The sequence below is a fragment of the Plecotus auritus genome, assembly GCF_963455305.1.
Source record: "Plecotus auritus genome assembly, chromosome: 5".
NCBI lineage: Eukaryota > Metazoa > Chordata > Mammalia > Chiroptera > Vespertilionidae > Plecotus > Plecotus auritus.
Window position 1 is genome coordinate 11,823,162 of NC_137776.1, and position 21,030 is coordinate 11,844,191.

Here is a 21,030-nt window from a genome sequence, read left to right on the forward strand (position 1 = left end):
AAGCAAGCACCTCTTTATATACATATATTTGGGAAAAAATGGAATGAATGAATATTCTGAGAAAATTATAATTTATTTGTTCAATTTTGGTTATAATTCTAAGCAAAGTTTTTCACAAGATACACAGTATACATCAACCCTTATAATTTAACCTCATTTAGTAAGTTTTAGTATATGCAGAGTGTATTAATGGCTCTTAATTTTTTGTGGCTTAATCATTACTTTGTATATAAGGAAAGTAATGTTAGATCTAAGCAAAACAAAACAAAACAAAATCATTAGCAGCTCAATAGTAGTGGTTACCAATTACATCTTTATTTGAGGACATTAGATGTAAAAGCAAGAAATGAATATTTTATATCTATAGACATAGGAGTAGCTTTTAGGAATATTACCTTTGTGGTTTGAATTGAGCTTATGAACTATAAAAAGTTAAGATGCATGAAAATTTCTTGTTCTTTCCTTTTCAATATCAATTTAATATTTTCCTGGTGGAAGACAGAATTGATAGTACTTAAATGTGTAGATGTAGAACATGAGGGAGAAGAAACAATTTTTTTTTAAAAATATATTTTATTGATATTTTACAGAGAGGAAGAGAGAGGGATAGAGAGCTAGAAACATCGATGAGAGAGAAACATTGATCAGCTGCCTCCTGCACACTCCCCACTGGGGATGTGCCCGCAACCAAGGTACATGCCCTTGACCGGAATCGAACCCGGGACCCTTCAGTCCACAGGCCGACGCTCTATCCACTGAGCCAAACCGGTTTCGGCGGGAGAAGAAACAATTTAAAATAATGACTAGTACTTGGTCATCCCATTCACCAAATTAGCTAGCACAGGTTTACTACGTTTTCAGGTAAACATGTGAGTTAGCAATGGGACATCTAGGTAGGGATACATTGTAAGTCTGGAGTCAGAAGGGTAGTCTATGCTGGAAGTAAATATTTGAGTATTAATCATATTGGCAGGTTATTTTTATTTTTATTTTTTATATATATTTTATTGATTTTTTACAGAGAGGAAGGGAGAGGGATAGTCAGAAACATCGATGAGAGAGAAACATCGATCAGCTGCCTCCTGCACACCCCCTACTGGGGATGTGCCCGCAACCAAGGTACATGCCCTTGACTGGAATCGAACCCGGGACCCCTCAGTCCCCAGGCCGACTCTAGCCACTGAGCCACACAGGTTAGGGCATATTGGCAATTATTGAAGAATTATATGACAGAAGAGGTTCAAAGTCAGGGAGTCCTGGATAATGTTATAATTTAAGAAGTGGATAGAGGAGGAAGAATTTGTAAGGAGTTTGAAATGGAGGAGAATCAGGAGTGAGTGGTTGCTTCAGAAAGTATAGGGATGTTATAAAGAAGGGAGTAGTCAGTAGTGTAAAATTCAACAAAGCAGTGAAGAAAAACATTATGGAGCATGTATTGGATTTGACACTTAAGAGATTATTGCATATATGCATAACCCATGGACACAGGCAGCAGTGTGGTGAAGGCCTGGAGGGGGGGGGGTAGAAGCCAGGTGGAGGGAGTCAATGGGGGGGAAAAAGGGGGACATCTGTAATACTTTCAAACAATAAAGATAACTTTTTAAATTGATATTCAGAGAGGAAGGGAGAGGAAGAGAGAGATAGAAACATCAATGATGAGAGAGAATCATTGATCATCTGCCTCCTACACGCCCCCTACTGGGGATCGAGCCCGCAACCCCGGCATGTGCCCTTGACCGAAATTGAACCTGGGACCCTTCAGTCCGCAGGTTGACTCTCTATCCACTGAGCCAAACCGGCCAGGGCAATAAAGATAAATTTTAAAAAAGATTATTAGCAAAGTAGTTCTAGAAAGAGTGGGGGAAAAAGATGTTAAAAATACAAGTTCTCATTTTATTTTTAAATTCAAGACTTTAAATTATTTCCAAATTGCTATTAAAATATTTAAGTGTTTACTCTTCATTTTTGTGTTTTATCTGGATAAGTACCTTTATTGGTCTGTGTACCACCCTTTGCATGGTACTAGTCAACAGCATCTGAAAATTTTCAGATTGCCAAGAATCCATCTGTAATTTGAAAACGACTGCTCTACAAATTGAAATCATGATGATCACTTGGTACCAAAGCATATGTGATCACTGAAATTGAGTAATAGTATTAGTTACAAGGTAGTCAGCTGTAATATGCTTAAATTAATTTAAAATTAATATAAGTGTTAATGTAGACTTTAAAAATTCTTACATGGAATTTTTGGACTTGGGAAATGTTTCTAATTACCTCAGTGTTGTTGCACCTAATTTCAGAAACATAAGCCTCAATCAGTATCTGATATACTGCTACAACTTTGCTTTTTGTACAGCTTACTTTTTCCATTGCAAAATTACATGGCAAATTTACTACAATGGAGTGAAAAATTGGGACCAAGCATCCAGTCTACTACAGTTATATTTCTTGCTTACAATTATTCATATCCCTCCCATATGCAGTGTCTACTTCATGTCTATCTTAAGAACTCCAGAAGTCTCATCCAATCATGATATCAGTCTTAACCCCGAGATCTGGTGATATATATGATATTCAATTGTGATTTCTACTCATACTGAGACCTATGACCTTAGAAGGCACTTGATAATCTGGCCCCATATAGAGCTGAAAATGAGATAGGAATGACATAATAAACACTTCTGAAAAAGAGAAGAAAGGTGCTTAAGAGGCATTGGTCCATGGCAATTCTGAAAACGGGGCAATGTTGCCTGGTGCCCCGTACCCTCAGAGAAGGAATGTTCCATTATTTATTTGACTCTGGTTCTGTTCCTTGGGAGTAGCTGCACAGGCTGCTGTTCTCTATTGCTTTTGGATCCATACTCTTGGAGAGTCTTTTTCTAACTTTATTTTTTAATTACATCTAAAATGGGCATTGGAGACTATGTACGGTCTTGTGACTGAACAGCTCCCTCATTTGGCTTCCTGAATATAGAAAGTTCCCTGTGAAAACTCTTCTGCTAACAGCTGTTTTCTCATATCTAATTATATAGTTTAAAAACTCCCAACATGACATTCTATAGTATTTGAAATAAGAGATACTTACTCCTCACTTTAGTGGGAAAAAGACTGGAGTTTCCTATTAGGTTATCTTCAGACTTTGGGGCCCCACCCTGCATGACTGGCTTCAATGAACTTTTAAGATCCAACTCATATATAAGTTGGGAGCTGCCTAACATATGGTTGAAATACATATATATATATCTAAAAGTTTCAAGTTTTAAAACTTGAAGGAATACTGCAACCCAAATATTATTGCAAAGAGGAAGTAAGGTGTTTCCTTATTCTTACCTGTAACTTTATGGATAAGAACTAGGTGAAATTGTGTGGATTCCTTAATTTCATTACTTGCTAAAGCCTCCCTGCAGGAGAATGGATGTTATCTATATATATAAAAGCCTGTTCGACCATTTGACCAGTAGCCATGACATGCCCTGACCACCAGGGGGCAGACGCTCAACGCACAGGCATGGAAACATGGAACAGACTGATGAATCTCAGAGGGGAGGGTGGAAGGGGAGGACGGGAAGAGATTAACCAAAGATCTTACATGCATACTAGAGGCCCAGTGCATGGATTTGTGCACCGGTGGGGTCCCTCAGCCTGGCCTGCGGGGACCAGGCCGAAATCTGCAGTCCGACATCCCCCGAGGGGCCCCGGATTGCGAGAGGGCGCAGGCCAGGCCGAGGAACCCCACCAGTGCACGAATCTGAGCACCGGGCTTATAGTGAGAAGATAAAAGCCTCTTTTAATGTAATTTCAATCACATTTGGCTAGTGGCCACTGTATTGGACAGCACATCCCTAAGTGTTTAGATTTCATTTTATGGTAATAGGGAACCATTTGAGGTATTTGAACTGGAGAAAAGAGATAATTAGATTTTAATTTAACAAATTCCATTAGTAGCTGTGTATAGGTGGAAGAAATTGAAGCTACAGAGACCAGTGGGAAGCTACATAGCAATTCAAATCAAAGAGTGTATTTATCTTAAACATTGGCAGATGATTGGATGAATATTTGAGTGCAAAATCAAAATTGATTTTGTAATTATTTTGTAATTGCTTATTTTATTACATTGGATCATGACTGATGTGATAGCACAGTCAATATTCTAATAATGGTAGCCAACATGTTTTCAGCATTTGCTAAATGTCAGACCTTACATTTATTATTTAGTTCTCTCAACAGCCCTGTGAGATAGGAAATATTATCTTCAATTTACAGATGGAAAACATCAGTGTGACACAGATAGTAAATGCAAAAAAGATTTGAAAGGAAAAGAATACAAAGTAATGTGGCAAGCAGGATCATGAAATATTTAAATATGTTTATATGTAGCATGGAACATTTCTATTTTGTGGGAGCTTCCTAATTTTGGCACACAGGTTATAAAAATATTAATATTTATTAAGCATATACTATGTGTTAGGCATTGTGATGTAATAAGCCTTGTACACATATTAGGTTGCTTAATTTTCACAATAGCTCTGTAAAGAAGGGTACTATCATTATCTTCATTCTCATAGAGGAAGAAACTGATGTGCAATTATAGGATGACTTGTTAAAGAAAGTGACAGAGCAGGGATTAGGGCCCACATAATTTGGCCCCGGTGTTCCTGTAGTACTTAATACATTTGTGTGCTGTGTTAATAAATATTGTACAATGTGGGATAGATCCTGTAGTGTTTCAATATATCAAGCTCTCTTAGCCATGAAAGTGACTAAGCTTAAAATTTAATTAATGTTTTTTCTGGGTGTGTGTGGATCTTTCTTTTTATGGCCTCTGGCAGTAAAGTATAGATCAGCCTTGGGCAAACTACGGCCCGCGGGCCGGATCCGGCTGTTCTATCCAGTTCTCTTGCTCTCCCCTTCGCTCCTTTACTTTGAATTTATATTAGTTCACACAAACACTCCATCCATGCTTTTGTTCCAGCCCTCCGGTCCAGTTTAAGAACCCATTGTGGCCCTCGAGTCAAAAAGTTTGCCCACCCCTGGTATAGATCCTCAAAGGCTTTACTCAGGCTGGGTGGAATGGGGCTGATTTATGTGTTAAATTATTTAAGGCCTTGAGTTTATTGATTCTGACTAAACTCTTAACCTCATTTTGTCCACTAAACTCCATTTTATTCCTACTTATGGTTCAGAGACAGTGTAGTATAGTGGGAAGAGCACAATTGGATTCATATATCCTTGCATTTTAAACTCGGAACTATTGATTATTAGCTGTGTGTTCACAGACAAGTGACACATCCTTAGAACTTCCCTTTTCTGACCTTTAAAATGGGGTAAATGAAACCTTAGGATAGTTATAAGAAATACATTGGATGATTAAACTCTTTAATGTTTGCTATAGTACTAGGCATATGGCAGATGCTAAAAAACTAACTGCTTTACTTTTTACTAAATGAAACATTTACAGATTTAAGTATCATTTCTTATAGTTGTTCAACTTCCTAGGAGAACTCTGCTTGTGCCAAACACTTGGTTGCTCCGACTTTTAGACTTTAAACCAGATACTGTGGAGTATCTAGATAAACTATGAGGAAAAATGTATTAATTCTTTATGGCATTATGAGACTGTTTTGTTTCTAACTTACAGAGAGAATCCTCTGCTTTATTAAAAAGGAAAAATGATAAAGAAGCTCCAGTTACTTGTATTTCTGGAGCCCTGTCCTGAATTGATGAATGAATGAATGCTCGAATGAATGAATGGCATGGTAGTTGGAAATGAAAAGGCAAGTAATGAAATCCTTGAGAAAATTTCCCAAGAGATAGGTTCCCCCCCCCCCCCCGAAATATTTTCATCTTCTCAGTGATGAAGATAGTGGCAATTTATGATTTTATTTTGGAACAGTATATTAATAGAAAAACAAATACACAAAAGGTCAGCAGTCTGCATATTCTGAGAACATTCTTTTAGGAATTCTGATTTGTAGTGTAATACTTTTATTTTAGGGAAATAACTAATGATAAAGTAACAAAGACTCCTGAATATCATGTTGAAATTGATTAAAGAAATGTTAAGGATGTGAAAGAAACAAATTTGAACATCATTTAAAAAAAATATATGTTTTTATTGATTTTAGAGTAAGGGAAAGGGATAGAGAGATAGAAACTTCAATGAGAGAGAAACATCCATTGGCTGCCTCCTGCATGCCCGCCCCCCCCCCCCCCCCCTTGGGACTGAGCCCACAACCCAGGCATGTGCCCTGATTGGAAATAGAAATAGCAACCTCTTGGTTCATGAGTTGACACTCAACCACTGAGCCATAAAGGCAGGGCTGAACATCATTTTTAATGATGCAATTGTAATTTGAAAATACATTCAATCATTTTTTTTCCAAATCAGCTTTGAGGTGTAACTTACAGAGCACAAATGCACAGATTTTATAAGTCAAATCTGATGGTTTGATAAAACACACGTTAATGTAACTGCTAGCCTAATAAAAAAAATAGAAAATTTCAATCACCTAGTAAAGTTCCCTTTGTGTTCTTTTGTAGTCAGTCTTCTGAAAGACAATGATCTAATTCCTGTCAACCTGCTCTAGAATTTTGTATAAATGAAATATACAGTGTGTATGCTTTAATGCCTATCTTTTGTTGAACATGTTTTTGAAATTATTGTTTGTTGTTGTATCGTTCATTCATTATTAGGGAATAGCATTCCACTGTGTGAATATAGCACAATTTTTTATCAGTTAACCTGTTGATGGAATTTTGGTTTGTTTACAGCTTTTAGCTATTAAAAATAATTCTATGAAAATTTTTCTTATTGAATTTATTGGGGTGACATTGGTTAATAAAATTATATAGGTTTCAGGTGTGTAATTCTATAATACATCACCTGTATGTTCAATGCCCCAAGTCAGGTCTCTCTCCATCATCATGTATCCCCCCTATACCATCTTCTACCTTCCTCCAACCTTCTTTCCCTCTGGTAATCATCATACTGTTGTCTGGGAATATGAAGTTTTTTTCCCTTAATCCCTTCACCTATTTTACCGAGTCCTGCAACTCCTCTCCCCTCTGACAGCTGTCAGTCTGTTCTCTAACTATGCTTCTGTTTCTATTTTGTTAATTTTGTTTATTTGATTCCACTCATGAGTGAAATCATATGGTACTTGTCTTTCTTTGACTGGCTTATTTCACTTAGCATAATCCTCTCCTGTTGCAAAGGGTAAGGATTTCCTTTTTATGGTTGAGTAATATTCCATTGTGTAAATGTACTACAGCTTTTTTATCCACTCATTTACTGATGGACACGGGCTGCTTCCAAATCTTGGCTATTGTAAATAACACTGCAATGAACATAGATAGGGGTACATATATTCTTTCTAATCAGTGTTTTGTGTTTCTTTGGATACATTCCCAGAAGTAAAATCACTGGATCATAAGGCAGTTCTATTTTTAATTTTTTGAGATAACTCCATATTGTTTTCCATAGTGGCTACACCAATCTGCATTCCCACCAACAGTGCATGAGGGTTTTTTTTTTCACCACATCCTTTCCAACACTTGTTTGTTGATCATAGCTATTGTGACAGGCGTGAGGTGATATCTCATTGTGGTTTTAATTTGCATTTCTCTGATGATTAGTGATATTCAGCATCTTTTCATATGTCTATTGACCATCTGTATGTCCTCTTTGGAGAAGTGTGTCTATTCAGGTTCTTTGCCCATTTTTTAATTGGATTGTTGTTTTTTTTTGGTATTGAGTTATATAAGTTCTTATACATTTTGGATATTAACCCCTTATCAGATGTATCATTAATGAATATGTTTTCCCATTCAGTGGGTTGTCTTTTTTTAATCCTCACCCGAGGACATGTTCATTGATTTTAGAGGAAAGGAGATCTGAGACGCACAGACTGACAGAGACAGAAACATCGATTGGTTGCCTCTTGTATGCACCCTGACCAGGGACCAAAACCTGTGACCTAGGTACATGCCCTGAACAGGAATTAAACCTGCAACCTTTCTGTGTACGGAATGATACTCAACCAGCTGAGGCACACTGCTGGGGCGGGTTGTCTTTTCACTTTGTTGATGGTTTCCTTTGTTGTGCAAACATTTTTAGTTTGATGTAGTCCAATTTGTTTATTTTTTTTATTTTGTGTTCCTTGCCCAAGGTGATATATCAGAGAATATTGCTATGGGAAATGCCTGAGATTTTACTGCCTATGTTTTCTTCTAGGATTTTAATGCCTTTCAGTCTAACATTCTATGACCATTTTTGTATAAGGTTTTTTTGGGGATATGTTTTCACTAATCTCAGGAGAAATAGATAGACCATGTGGTAAATGTATGTTCAGAAGAAATGCCAGATTGTTTTCCAAGTGATTATATTATTTTATATTCTCACCAGAAATGTGAGTTTCGGTAGCTCTACATTTTCACTTATGTCTTTTAACCATCTGTGTGTCCCAGAAGTCACTTATACTTGGTATGATTAGTCTCTTTAATTTTAGCCATTTTAATGGGTGTGTAATGGAGTTTCATTTGATTTCAATTTGCATTTCCCTGAATAACTAATGAATTTGAGCATGTTTTCATGTGCTATTGAGCCATTTGTGTATGCCCTTTTGTAAAGTTTTTGAGTCTTTTACCCATTTTTAAATTGAGGTATAGGTTTGTATACTCTTGGTAGAAGTTCTTTGTCAAATATATGTACTGAGAATATTTTCAACTGATATATTGCCTTTTTATTTTCTTAATTATGTCTTTTGATGAGTTTTCAATTTTGATTAAAACCACTTATAATTTTTTCTTTTTTGGTTTGTGATTTTTGTGTGCTGGCTAAGAAATTTTTGTTTATCACAAGGTTGCAAAGGTATCCTATATAATAAAGAGGTAATATGCAAATTGACCATCACTCCAACACACAAGATGGCCACCCCCATGTGGACACAAGATGACTGCCACAAGATGGCCAGCAGGGGAGGGCAGTTGGGGGGGACCAGGCCTGTAGGGAAGGGCAGTTGGGGGGGACCAGGCCTGCAAGGGAGGGCAGTTGGGGTGACTAGGCCTGCAGGGGAGGGCAGTTGGGGGTGATCAGGCCTGCAGGGGAGAGCTGTTAGGGGCAACCAGGCTGGCAGCGGAGCAGTTAGGCATCAATCAGGCTGGCAGGGGAGTGGTTAGGGGGTGATCAGGCTGGCAGGCAGAAGCGGTTAGGGGCAATCAGGCAGGCAGGCAGGTGAGCTGTTGGGAGCCAGCAGTCCTGGATTGTGAGAGGGATGTTCCAGATTGGAGAGGGTACAAGCTGGGCTGAGAGATACACCCCCCCATGCATGAATTTCGTGCACTGGGCCTCTAGTACTCTTATATTTTCTTTAGGTTAATGTTTAGGTTTTTTATTTAATTTTATTTATGCATTTTATATTTCTCATTAATTCATTGAACAAATATTTATTTGAGCACCTACCTGTTCAGTGCTAGGCACTATTTTAGGCACTTGATGTCAATTAATAAACAAAAACAGTTCACTCATGGTAGCCCCTTAGATAGGCCCTGCACTTGTGAAACCTACATTTTATAGGGAATGAAAAATTAATAAATAAGTCAATTATAGAGTATTTTAGAAGGTGAGAAAGAACCATGAGGTAGGGCAACAGAATAGATAAAAGTAAAGGTGAGTAAGAAGGTTTGCAATTTTAAGAAAGGGTGATAAAATTAGGCTTCATTGAGAATATGTCATTTAAAGAGTGAATTTAAGGTGAGGGAATTAGCCATTCACCTATTTGAGGGAAGAGTGTTCTGGGTAGAGAAAACAGCTATTATTAAGGTTGGAGCATGTCTCGCATGTCCCAGTAACAGCCAGCAAGCCAGTGTAGTACGAGGTAGTAATGGATAAGGTCACAGAGATAGGGTAGGACACATTGTTTAGAATCTTATAGGCTATTATTAAGACTGTAACTCTTTGTGTGAGTGACACAAAAAGCCATTTGGGGGTTCACTATAGTTAGAACATATGTCTTCCTAAATGTCACTTAGAGATTTTATTTTATTTTTTCTTTAGATTTATCAATTTACATATGCATAAATAGGAGTAAAACCTTTTTTTTCTTTTCTGACATATACTTGATACTCTTAACGGTTTTCTTATTTCAGAAAGATCCAGATTACCTGAAGCTATGGTTGGACAATTTTGTTTCTAGCTATGAACAATTCTTAGATGTTGACTTTGAAAAGCTGCCTACCAGGTATGTAGAAACACTTAATTTCTTACCCTTGGGTGAGTTTCTTAATTTTTGCCACAAAGACTTCATTGATGACATATACAAGGAAGGCAATTATGTGACATACATGATACTCCTTCCTGTATAACCCTGCTCTCATGGCAGACATTGCTCATTGATCACAGCAGTCCTTTTTGCTGATACGAGGCTTACTTCTAGAAGGTTCTTTTCTTTGGTCAGTCCCTGGCAACTGTTTGTCTTGCAATTTGCTTCAGTTCTGAAATTACGCTGAGCGCTAGATCCCACAATTTAAGGGCAAAGTCCACCATAAGACTGCCTAAACTTCAAACAGTTTGTAAATCTTGGGAGCCATACATACTTCTTACCAACCAGCTATAAATTTGGGGATTCTCACAACTCCCTCGGGTTCAATAATTTGCTAGAATGACTCACAGAATGCACTGAAAACACGATACTTACTGATTGTGTTTTAATCATAAATGATACATGTAGGACATGGCCTGGAAGGGTCTTGGATGCAGGGCTTCCATGCTCTCTCCCTGTGGAGTCAGGGCATGTTGCCCGCCCTGAATATCAGTGTGTTCAAATAAGGAAACTCTTTGGGCTTTGGGTGTCAGAGTTTTATTGGGTCTGATACTTCATTGACCATGTGATTGAACTCAGTCACCAGCTTCTTTCCCTCCCAGAAAGTTGGGGAAAGAGAGTCTTTTAGATGTGGCCAGCCTAGCTTTTCTCAAAAACTGCTAAGGGCCTACCCTGCGTCATTTCATTTGTATAAAATTTCTTTATTACACCAGAGGTATTTGAATTGAAACTTACTTTTCTATTTCTGGCCTTAGAGTAGGGCCTTAGAAAAACATCTTGGTAGATGTGAAGTATTTATATTTTAAAAAGCTAGATTTGGCCAAAACCGGTTTGGCTCAGTGGATAGAGCGTCGGCCTGCAGACTGAAGGGTCCCGGGTTCGATTCCGGTCAAGGGCACGTACCTTGGTTGCAGGCACATCCCCAGTGGGAGGTGTGCAGGAGGCAGCTGATCGATGTTTCTCTCTCATTGATGTTTCTAGCTCTCTATCCCTCTCCCTTCCTCTCTGTAAAATATCAATAAAATATATTTTAAAAAAAAAAAGCTAGATTTGGAAATGGGCGGAAAATTCAAATCTATGGAGAAGTATAAGTGAAAGTACAAATCTACCACTTCCCAACTCTTAAAATTCCAAGCCCACTTCCCAGATAAAGTTGTATCTCAAGTCATCTTGAAGACCCTAGTATAAGTCAGGTAACAGAGGTTAGGTTGGCTGGGTTAAAAAAGCTGGAGAAATGAGGAGACACTTTTAATTACAAGAGAAACTTCATTTATAGAGATGTGTTGAGAGGGGAGGGGAAAAACAGACGGTGTTTGATGATGAGAAAGAATATCTGGAGAATTAAAAATCTTCAAGAAGGAGAGCATTTGCAGGTTGGGGGTGGAGGTAGGCAGTAAGAGGGTAGGCACAGATGAGTTGAAATGGAGAATCAAATGGGAACCAAATCATGAAGTTCCAGCATGCATTGTTAATGGACTTTGATTTTTTGTTATGGAAGATACAAATCTCTACTTAAGAATTTTCTGCATAAGAACATCATGATGAAGTGTTTTTAAAGTCACTTTGGTGGAATTTGGAGGTTGGATTGGAAAAGGGTTAAGACTGAAGGTAAGAAGCCCAGTTGAGAGGTGATTGTAATAATTCAGAGAAAAAAATCAGTAGAGCTTTGGACCAATGCATTGAACTTTTTTTTTTTTTTTTTTTTAAGGGAAAAATGGTTGTTTTGTTTTGTTTTGTTTTCAGTGCATTGAACTTAAGAGAAGATGTGGTTGTGCTTCGAAAGCAATAGTGCTGCAATATTTATAAATACAGTTTCAGAATTTTTCCTCATTAGATTATTTGTAACAGGTTTATAAAGGTTAAAAATATTCAAATTTTAACTCAAAATAAGGTTACATATTATTGATTCCTTCAAAGAGTATTCTTGTAGTTTGTGCTTAGAAGTGCTTTTAAAATAATTTATAGCTCACTTTATATCTTGAACCTAAGGATTTTATGGAGTTAAGATTTGGATCTTTGAATGCTTGGGATTTTCTAAGGGGCACTTGTTACTATCCTTACATTTTAAGTGTCTCTTTTTTGGGTACATAATTTCTAAAAACATTATGTACATTTATAGTACCACTACTACATTAAAGTAAGGGGAAGAATGCCAAGAACATTGCTTTATTTATGGTTTTGTTGGCTTAATTAAAATTGTATTTTATATCTTCAACAGAAAACTGAACGATAAATTAGATTTTACTAGTAGAAAACTTTCAATTTTTCAAGTGAATACTGTGTACAAGATGTATGAAATTAGTCAACCATAAAGAGGAAACTCACAGATAATCATTTAAAGTAAATTGATCTATAGAATTTACAAGTTAATTCATAACACAAGGCAAGGATTGCTTTTACTGGAATTTAAAGCCTTGACATTTAAGCTGGATTTCTTCCTGTGATAGAGACAGCAATTAGTAGCTCTTTACAATAAACATTCAGTAACCAAATAGAGGAATAGAACAGATTTCTGGAATAGGTTAGGGAAATTTCAGGAAAAAGGAACATAGAATTTTGGGTAGTAAAGTCCTAGAGGTGGGAAAATGCTTCTCAATTCTTAAATCCTCATCATTTTAAGAACACGGCTAAAAATTTCAACTTTGTTTATACATCATGTTCTAACCAAGCCCTAATTTTATAATGACTTAGTTAAAAAAAAAAGAGCAAACATTGATTTCTCTTTTAGAAGCTGATTCTTTTTCCTGTCTAGTAAATACAAATGTGCAAATAGATAATGGGACAACTAAGAACAAAAGGAACTACTTTAAATAACTAGGACTGAATATTAGAAAATGTGGTGTTTGCTTATGTTTTTGGAAAAGTGAGAAAGAATAGTTGAGCTTAATCTTGAAAATCAGTTATCTTTAAATGTTTATTATTTTGAAGTTATTCTTGTTTTTCTAATCACCTCTTTTTTAGCTTTTCAGTAAGAAAAAAATATATATACAAATGAGAGTTTCTCTGGTACCATCTACACTAATAAAAGAGTATGAGGCAAATTGACCATACCTTCATGACACCCACCAACCAATCAGGAGTGAGTATGCAAATTAACCCAACAAAGATGGCGGGTTAATTTGCATATGCAGGAGCCAAGCGGCTGAGGGTGGGGTGGGACGCAGGCATTCCACACCACCCTCAGCCACTCGGGGCCTGTGGGCAGCATGGGAAGATGGAAAGGCGGCTCCTGCCGGTGCGAAGGCGGTGCCGGCAGCCAGGGGAAGGAAAGCCCATTCTTGCACGAATCTTTGTGCATCGGGCCTCTAGTCTATAAATAAGAGAGAATGAAAGAATCCACAGCTACAAGTGAAGTAATACCTAGACTAAAATGAAACATGTATTTTTGTAAGATGGTTGTAGAATTTGACAGTCATGGCAATGTGACCTGTGATTTATTTTCTGTGTAATTTAATTGAAGTCAGGTGTTTATTTTATAAAACACTTTACGTTGTAGTGTGGTTCAGAAAGAGACTAATAATATTTATCATAATTTTTAATGTGACTGCTAGTAATGTGCTTTGCATTTTCTGGCCACAGTGAATGAACCTTTTTTTAACTCAGTGTAAAAATAGTAGTAATACTTCATATTAAGCATTATTAGAAGAGAGACAGTTATAAAGTACTAGAGGCCCGGTGCACAAAATTTGTGTATGGGTGTGTGTGTCCCTCAGCCCAGCCTGCACCCTCTCCAAACTGGGACCCCTCGAGGGATCGGGCCTAAACGGGCAGTCGGACATCCCTCTCACAATCCAGGACTGCTGGCTCCCAACTGCTTGCCTGCCTGCCTTCCTGATTGCCCCTAACCGCTTCTGCCTGCCAGCCTGATCACCCCCTAACCACTCCCCTGCCAGCCTGATTGATGCCTAACTGCTCCCCTGCCACCCTGTTTTCCCCTGACTGCCCTCCTCTGCAGGCCTTGTCCCCCCCAACTGCTCTCCCCTGCAGGCCTGGGTCCCCCCAAACTGCCCTCCCCTGCAGGCCTGGTCACCCCTAACTGCCCTCCCCTGCAGGCCTGGTCACACCTAACTGCCCTCCCCTGCAGGCCTGGTCCCCCCCAACTGCTCTCCCCTGTAGGCCTGGGTCCCTCCCAACTGCCTTTCCCTGAAGGCCTGGTTGCCCCCAACTTCCTTCCTCTGCTGGCTTGGTCACCCCTAACTGCCCTCCCCTGCAGGCTTGATCGACCCCAACTGCCCTCCCTTGCAGGCCTGGTCCCTCCCAACTGCCCTCCCCTGCTGGCCATCTTGTGGTGGCCATCTTGTGTCCACATGGGGGCAGGATCTTTGACCACCTGGGGCCAGCCATCTTGTGTGTTGGAGTGATGGTCAATCTGCATATTACTCTTTTATTAGATAGGGTAGAGGCCTGGTGCACAGGTGGGGGCCAGCTGGTTTGCCCTGAAGGGTGTCCCGGATTAGGGTGGGGGTTCCGTTGGGGCGTGGGGCGGCCTGGGCGAGGGGCCTGTGGTGGTTTGCAGGCCAGCCACGCCCCCTGGCGACCCAAGTGGAGGCCCTGGTATCTGGGGTTTATTTATCTTCTACAATTGAAACTTTGTAGCCTGGAGCGGAGCCAAGTTTTCTGCTTGCTCCATGGCAGCAGCCATTTCTATTGGGATTTATGTATCTTCTATAATTGAAATTTTGTAGCCTTAAGCGAGTCCTGGGCCGGCCAGGTTATGTGGAAAGCTTGGCTTCCTCCATCGCTGGGGGCAACCCTAGCCTCCTGCTCTTTCCAGCTCCGTGGCTGCTGCCATTTCTGTTTGGGTTATGTATCTTCTATCATTGCAACTTTATAGCCTTGAGTGGAGGACTAGGCCGGCAAGGGCAGGCGGAAAGCTTGGCTTCCTCCATTGCCGGGGAAACCCAAGCCTCCCTCCTGCTCTCTGTGGCTGTAGCCATCTTGGTTGGATTTATTTGCATATTCGCTTCTGATTGGCTGGTGGGCGTGGCTTGTGGGTGTAGCAGAGTGATGGCTAATTTGCATATTACTGTTTTATTAGATAGGATAGGATAATTGTTATTAGGAGTTTTTTAGGGTACTTCTTTGTGATTTGGGCATTTTTCTTAATAGAATTAGGGAAATTAGTATACAGAGGCTTACAAAAAGATTCTTAGGCTTTAGTGATAGTACTTTTAATAATCTTCTCAAGTGTCACTAATCATCTGGCGGTGCCTTTCAGGGAAGAAGGCATAGAATGTCTGGAATAAAAGAGCTTCTTTAGGATTTGAGCTGACAACGCAATTCCTCTAAAGTACAAAACTTTTTCTTCCTGTATTTAAACACTTGTCTTCTTACTTTTAAAATTCTTTATTGTTTAAAGTATTACATGAATCTCCTTTTTCCCCCCACCCTTCTTCTTTTGTTTTCCTTATATTGTAGGGTAGATGATGTGCCTCCAGGAATATCTCTGCTTCCTGACAATATTCTGCAGGTTCTGAGGATCCAGCTACTACACTGTGTTCAGAAAATGGCAGATGGATTGGAGGAACAACAGCAAGCTTTATCAATTTTGCTTGTCAAATTCTTCATTATTCTTTGCAGGTATCTAGTGCAAATAAACTATTTGTTTTAAGTAAATATTACCAAAATGGTAATGCATTTATTGATTATCAATGGTGTTTTACAAGATGGAGCATTAAAGAATGAGTGTACCTTTTGCAATAGGCTTGTGTTTTGTTATATTGGAAAGCCTTTTTAGTAACTATACCTAGTTATAGAGAAATTCAGCCAAGATAAAAAAAATTGCTTTAGAGTAAAGACAATGACAGTTTTTCCTAACCAAGAGTTTGTTGCACTGGTATTTTCTAAGTGGTCCTCACGTATAGACATATATACATTTTTAGTACTGTGAGTTATTTTTTATTTTTTTTAATCTCTATTGTTTAGATTATTACAGTTGTTCCTCTTATTTCCCCCCCTAGCTCCCCTCCATCCGGTTCCCACCCCACCCTCTGCCCTTACCTCCCCACCACTGTCCTCATCCATAGGTGTATAACTTTTTGTCCAGTCTCTTCCTGCACTCCCCAATTCCTTCCCCCCCAAGAATTGTCAGTCCACTCCCTTTCTATGCCCCTGATTCTATTATATTCACAAGTTTATTCTGTTCATCACATTTTTTATTCACTTGATTTTTATTTTTATTTTTATTTATTTATTTTAAATATATTTTATTGATATTTTACAGAGAGGAAGGGAGAGGGATAGAGAGCTAGAAACATCGATGAGAGAGAAACATCGATCAGCTGCCTCCTGCACACCACCCACTGGGGATGTGCCCGCAACCAAGGTACATGCCCTTGACCAGAATCGAACCCGGGACCCTTCAGTCCGCAGGCCGACGCTCTATCCACTGAGCCAAACCGGTTTCGGCTTGATTTTTAGATTCACTTGTTGATAGATATGTATTTGTTGTTCATAATTTTTATCTTTACCTTTTTCTTCTTCTTCCTCTTCTTAAAGAATACCTTTCAGCATTTTATGTAATCCTGGTTGTGGTAGTGATGAACTCCTTTAGCTTTCTCTTTATCTGACCTTCAATTCTGAATTATAGCTTTGCTGGGTAGAGTAATCTTGGTTGTAGGTTCTTGCTATTCATCACTTTGAATATTTCTTGCCACTCCCATCTGGCCCGCATAGTTTCTGTTGAGAAATCAGCTGACAATCATATGGGTTCTCCCTTGTAGGTAATTAACTGTTTTTCTCTTGCTGCTTTTAATAGTCTCTCTTTGTCTTTTGCTCTTGGCATTTTAATTATGCTATGTCTTGGTGTGGTCCTCTTTGGATTCCTCTTGTATGGGGTTCTGTGTGCTTCCTGGACTTGTAAGTCTATTTCTTTCCCCAGATGGGGGAAGTTTTCAGTCATTATTTCTTCAAATAGGTTTTCAGTATCTTGCTCTCTCTCTTCTGGCACCCCCATAATTCTGATGTTGGTACACTTGAGGTTGTCCCAGAGGCTCCTTGCACTATCTTCAAATTTTTGGATTCTTTTTTCTTTTTGCTTTTCCAGTTGGGTGTTTTTTGCTTCTTTGTATTTCAACTCTTTGACTTGATTCTTGAGGTCCTCTAGTCTGCTGTTAGGTCTCTGTATAATATTTTTTATTTCAGTCAGTGTATGTTTAATTTCTAGTTGGTCCTTTTTCATATCCTTGAGGGTCTCGCTAAATTTATTGGCGGTTTTTAGGAAATTCTTGAAAAACCTTATAACCGTGGTTTTGAACTCTATATCCAGTCGTTTGCTTTCCTCCATTTCTTTCATTTGTGATCTGTTTCTTTGTCTCTGCATTTTCATTGCTTCCCTGAGTTGGCAGAGTAGCTTTGTGTGGTAGGTGTCCTATAGGGCACAGTGGCTCAGCCTCCCCAGTTACTGGAGGTGGACACTCTTGGTGCACCCCTTTGTGGACTGTGTGCTCAGCCTTGTTGTAATTAAATCTTGGTTGTTGTTGGTATCACTGGGAGGACTTGACCTCCAGGCCAATTGGCTGTGAGGATCAGCTGTGTCTACGCTGGGAGAACTTCTGTGCTGGAGACACCCTCATGGGAGAAGACTTGCAAAATTGCAAAAGACTCTGTGCTCAGCTTGGATGGGGCAGAGTTTCAGGGCAGAGCAGACAGCCTTGGTTTCTTGTCAGCCCTGCCCTATGAGGCCCCTTGGTCTCAGTGTCCCTCAGTAATCACTTCAAGCACCTCTGAGAGAAAGCCACCCTCAAGTTTCACGCGCTACCAGACAGTCCAGTTTCTCCCTGAATGAGTCTGGGTTCCCAGAGTCTCGCCCAGAACTGGAGTTCAGCGCATTCGGGAGCTTCCGTCTCCCTCCTGCTTGAGAAAGCCAGCCGCGCACTCAGCAGTCAGTCCTCTCTGCGCACGCACGCCTCTGGACCGCTGCCTTCCACATCTCCCCTGAGTCTCAGTGTGCTTTTCTCTTTTCCTGACAGTCCAGATTCCCCCCGAATGAGTCTGGGTTCCCAGAGTCTCGCCCAAACCTGGAGTTCAGCGCAGTTGGGAGCTTCCGTCTCCCTCCCGCATGAGAAAGCCAGCCACGCACTCAACCGCCAGTCCTCTCCACACGCGTGTGTCTTCATACCTCAGCCTTTTTGCAGCTCCTCTGAGTCTCAGTGTGCTTTTCTCTTTTCTTCTAGTTGTAGAATTTCCACTCAGCCAGCTTTCCTGTGGTTCTGGATGGTATCTGTTCTGTCTTTTAGTTGTAGTTTTGAAATTGTTGTGTGAGGCAGCAGTTTAGGTGTTCACCTATGCCGCCATCTTGGTTTCTCTGTGAATTATTTTTGAAATGTATTTTTCTAATGTTTCGTTTTATAAATGTACCAAGAAAGTATAGTTATTGAAGTGATCCAAGATGGCGGCATAGGTAAACACCTAAACTGCTGCCTTGCACAACAATTTCAAAACTACAACTAAAAGACAAAATGTCTATCATCCAGAACCACGGGAAAGCTGGCTGAGTGGAAGTTCTACAACTAGAAGGAAAGAGAAAAGAGTATTGAGGCATGCACAAGTGCTGAAAAGCTGAGGTATGGAGGCATGCGATCCGGGCTGGCGGCGGGCATTGCTTTTTTCAACCCGAAGGGAGACAAGCCCCCGATTACTCTGAAATCCAGTTTTTGGGGAGACGCGGGGGACCCTAACTCCTACGGGGAGAAGCTGGACTGTCTGCCATCGGGTCGGAAAGTGAGGAGGGCTTGCTTGCACAGCTGTGAGCAGGAATAATTGTTTACTGCGCTGGGGCGTGGGACACAGGGACACGGTTAGAGACGCAGAGCCGGCTAACAGGCAGCCATAGCTCTTTGCCACGCCCTAGCCTAGTGACGCCCTGAGACCCCGCCCCACACAACCTACAAACACACCCAAGCTCCAAGCAGCGGCTTTAGCATATGAATGGCCTGCCCTATCGCAGCTTAACCTAGCAAACTTGCAGCCCGGGTCAGACAGCTCCAAAACCTCCAAACCCCAAGCAAAGAGGAGAAAACTGTAGTTCTTGCTGTAGCTCCTGCTGGGTGGCCTCAGACAGTAGCTGACCTGCACCCCATTGGAGATCCAGAAGCCAGTGTACCTAGTGGTCAGTGTGAGACACCAGATTTCAACTCCTCACATCCATAAGTGACACATTTAAGAGGCAGACTCAGTGATCACCAAAGCCCCACTGAAATAAGTCCTGCACCATAAGCGTGTCTCCAGCGCAGCAGTTCTTCCATTATAGACACAGCGGGTCCTCACAGCCAATTGGCCTGGAGGTCAATCCCTCCCAGTGTACCAACAGCAATCAAGGCTTAACTACACCAAGACTTTGCACTCATCCCACAAAGGGGTGTACCAAGAGCGTCCACCTCAGGTGATTGAGGAGGCTGAGCTACTGGCCCCTATAGGTCACCTACCACACAAAGCCACTCCATCAACACAGGGAATCAGCAAAAATGCGGAGACAAAGAAACATGTCATGAATGAAAGAAATGGAGGAAAGCAAACTACTGGACGACATGGAGTTCAGAACCACATTTATAAGGTTACTCAAGAATCTTCTAAAAACCTCTGAGGAGCTTAGTGAGACCTTTAAGGATCTTAATGAGAATGCCAAAAAAATGGATAAGGACCAGTCAGAAATTAAGCATACACTGTCTAAAATAAAGAATATACAGAAACTCAACTGTAGATCAACGTACCCCAAGAATCAAACCAAAGATCTGAAATATGAGGAAACAAAAAACACCCAACCAGAAAAACAAGAAGAAAAAAGAATCCAAAAATATGAAGATAGTGTAAGGAGCCTCTGGGACAACTTTAAGCGTACCAACATCCGAATTTTTGGGGTGCCAGAGGAACAGAGAGAAAAAAATATTGAAAACCTAATAGAAGAAATAATGACAGAAAACTTTCCCTACCTGGTGAAAGAAATAGACTTACAAGTCCAGGAAGCGCACAGAACCCCATACAAGAGGAATCCAAAGAGGACCACACCAAGACACATCATAATTAAAATGCCAAGGGCAAAAGACAAAGAGAGAATCTTGAAAGCAGCAAGAGAAAAACAGTTACCTACAAGGGTGTACCCATACAATTGTCAGCTGATTTCTCGGCAGAAACTATGCAGGCCAGAAGGGAGTGGCAAGAAATATTCAAAGTGATGAACAGCAAGAACCTACAACCAAGATTACTCTACCCAGCAAAGCTATCATTCAGAGTTGAAGGTCAAATAAAGAGCTTCACAGATAAGAAAAAGCTAAAGGAGTTCATCACCACCAAACCAGGATTACATGAAATGCTGAAGGTTATTCTTTAAGAAGAGGCAGAAGAAAAAGATAAAGATAAAAATTATGAACAACAAAATGATGTCAAATACATACCTACCAACAAGTGAATCTAAAAATCAAGTGAATAAAAAATCTGAAGAACAGAATGGACTGGTGAATATAATAGAATCAGGGACATAGAAAGGAAGTGGACTGACAATTCTCAGGGGGAAGCGGGTGTGAGGGGTGCGGGAAGAGATTGGACAAAAATCTTATACCTATGGATGAAGACAGTGGCGGGGGTAAGGGCATGGGGTGGGGTGGGGAATCAGGTGGAGGGGAACTATGGGGGGAAAAAAAGAGGAACACCTGTAATAACCAACAATAAAGATTTATTTAAAAAAAAGTATAGTTGTTCTATAGCTTATATT

At 40.0% G+C, this 21,030-nt stretch overlaps 1 protein-coding gene across 1 annotated transcript in view; it reads left to right on the forward strand.

Annotated features, from left to right (window-relative positions):
• NBEAL1 (neurobeachin like 1) overlaps window positions 1-21,030 on the forward strand; it is a 130,980-nt gene that overhangs the window by 7,284 nt on the left and 102,666 nt on the right. Inside the window, exons 3-4 of the mRNA XM_080671263.1 lie at window positions 10,150-10,241; window positions 15,741-15,902. Of these exons, the coding sequence (XP_080527389.1) occupies window positions 10,150-10,241; window positions 15,741-15,902 (254 nt within the window). The remainder of the gene's footprint in view (window positions 1-10,149; window positions 10,242-15,740; window positions 15,903-21,030) is intronic.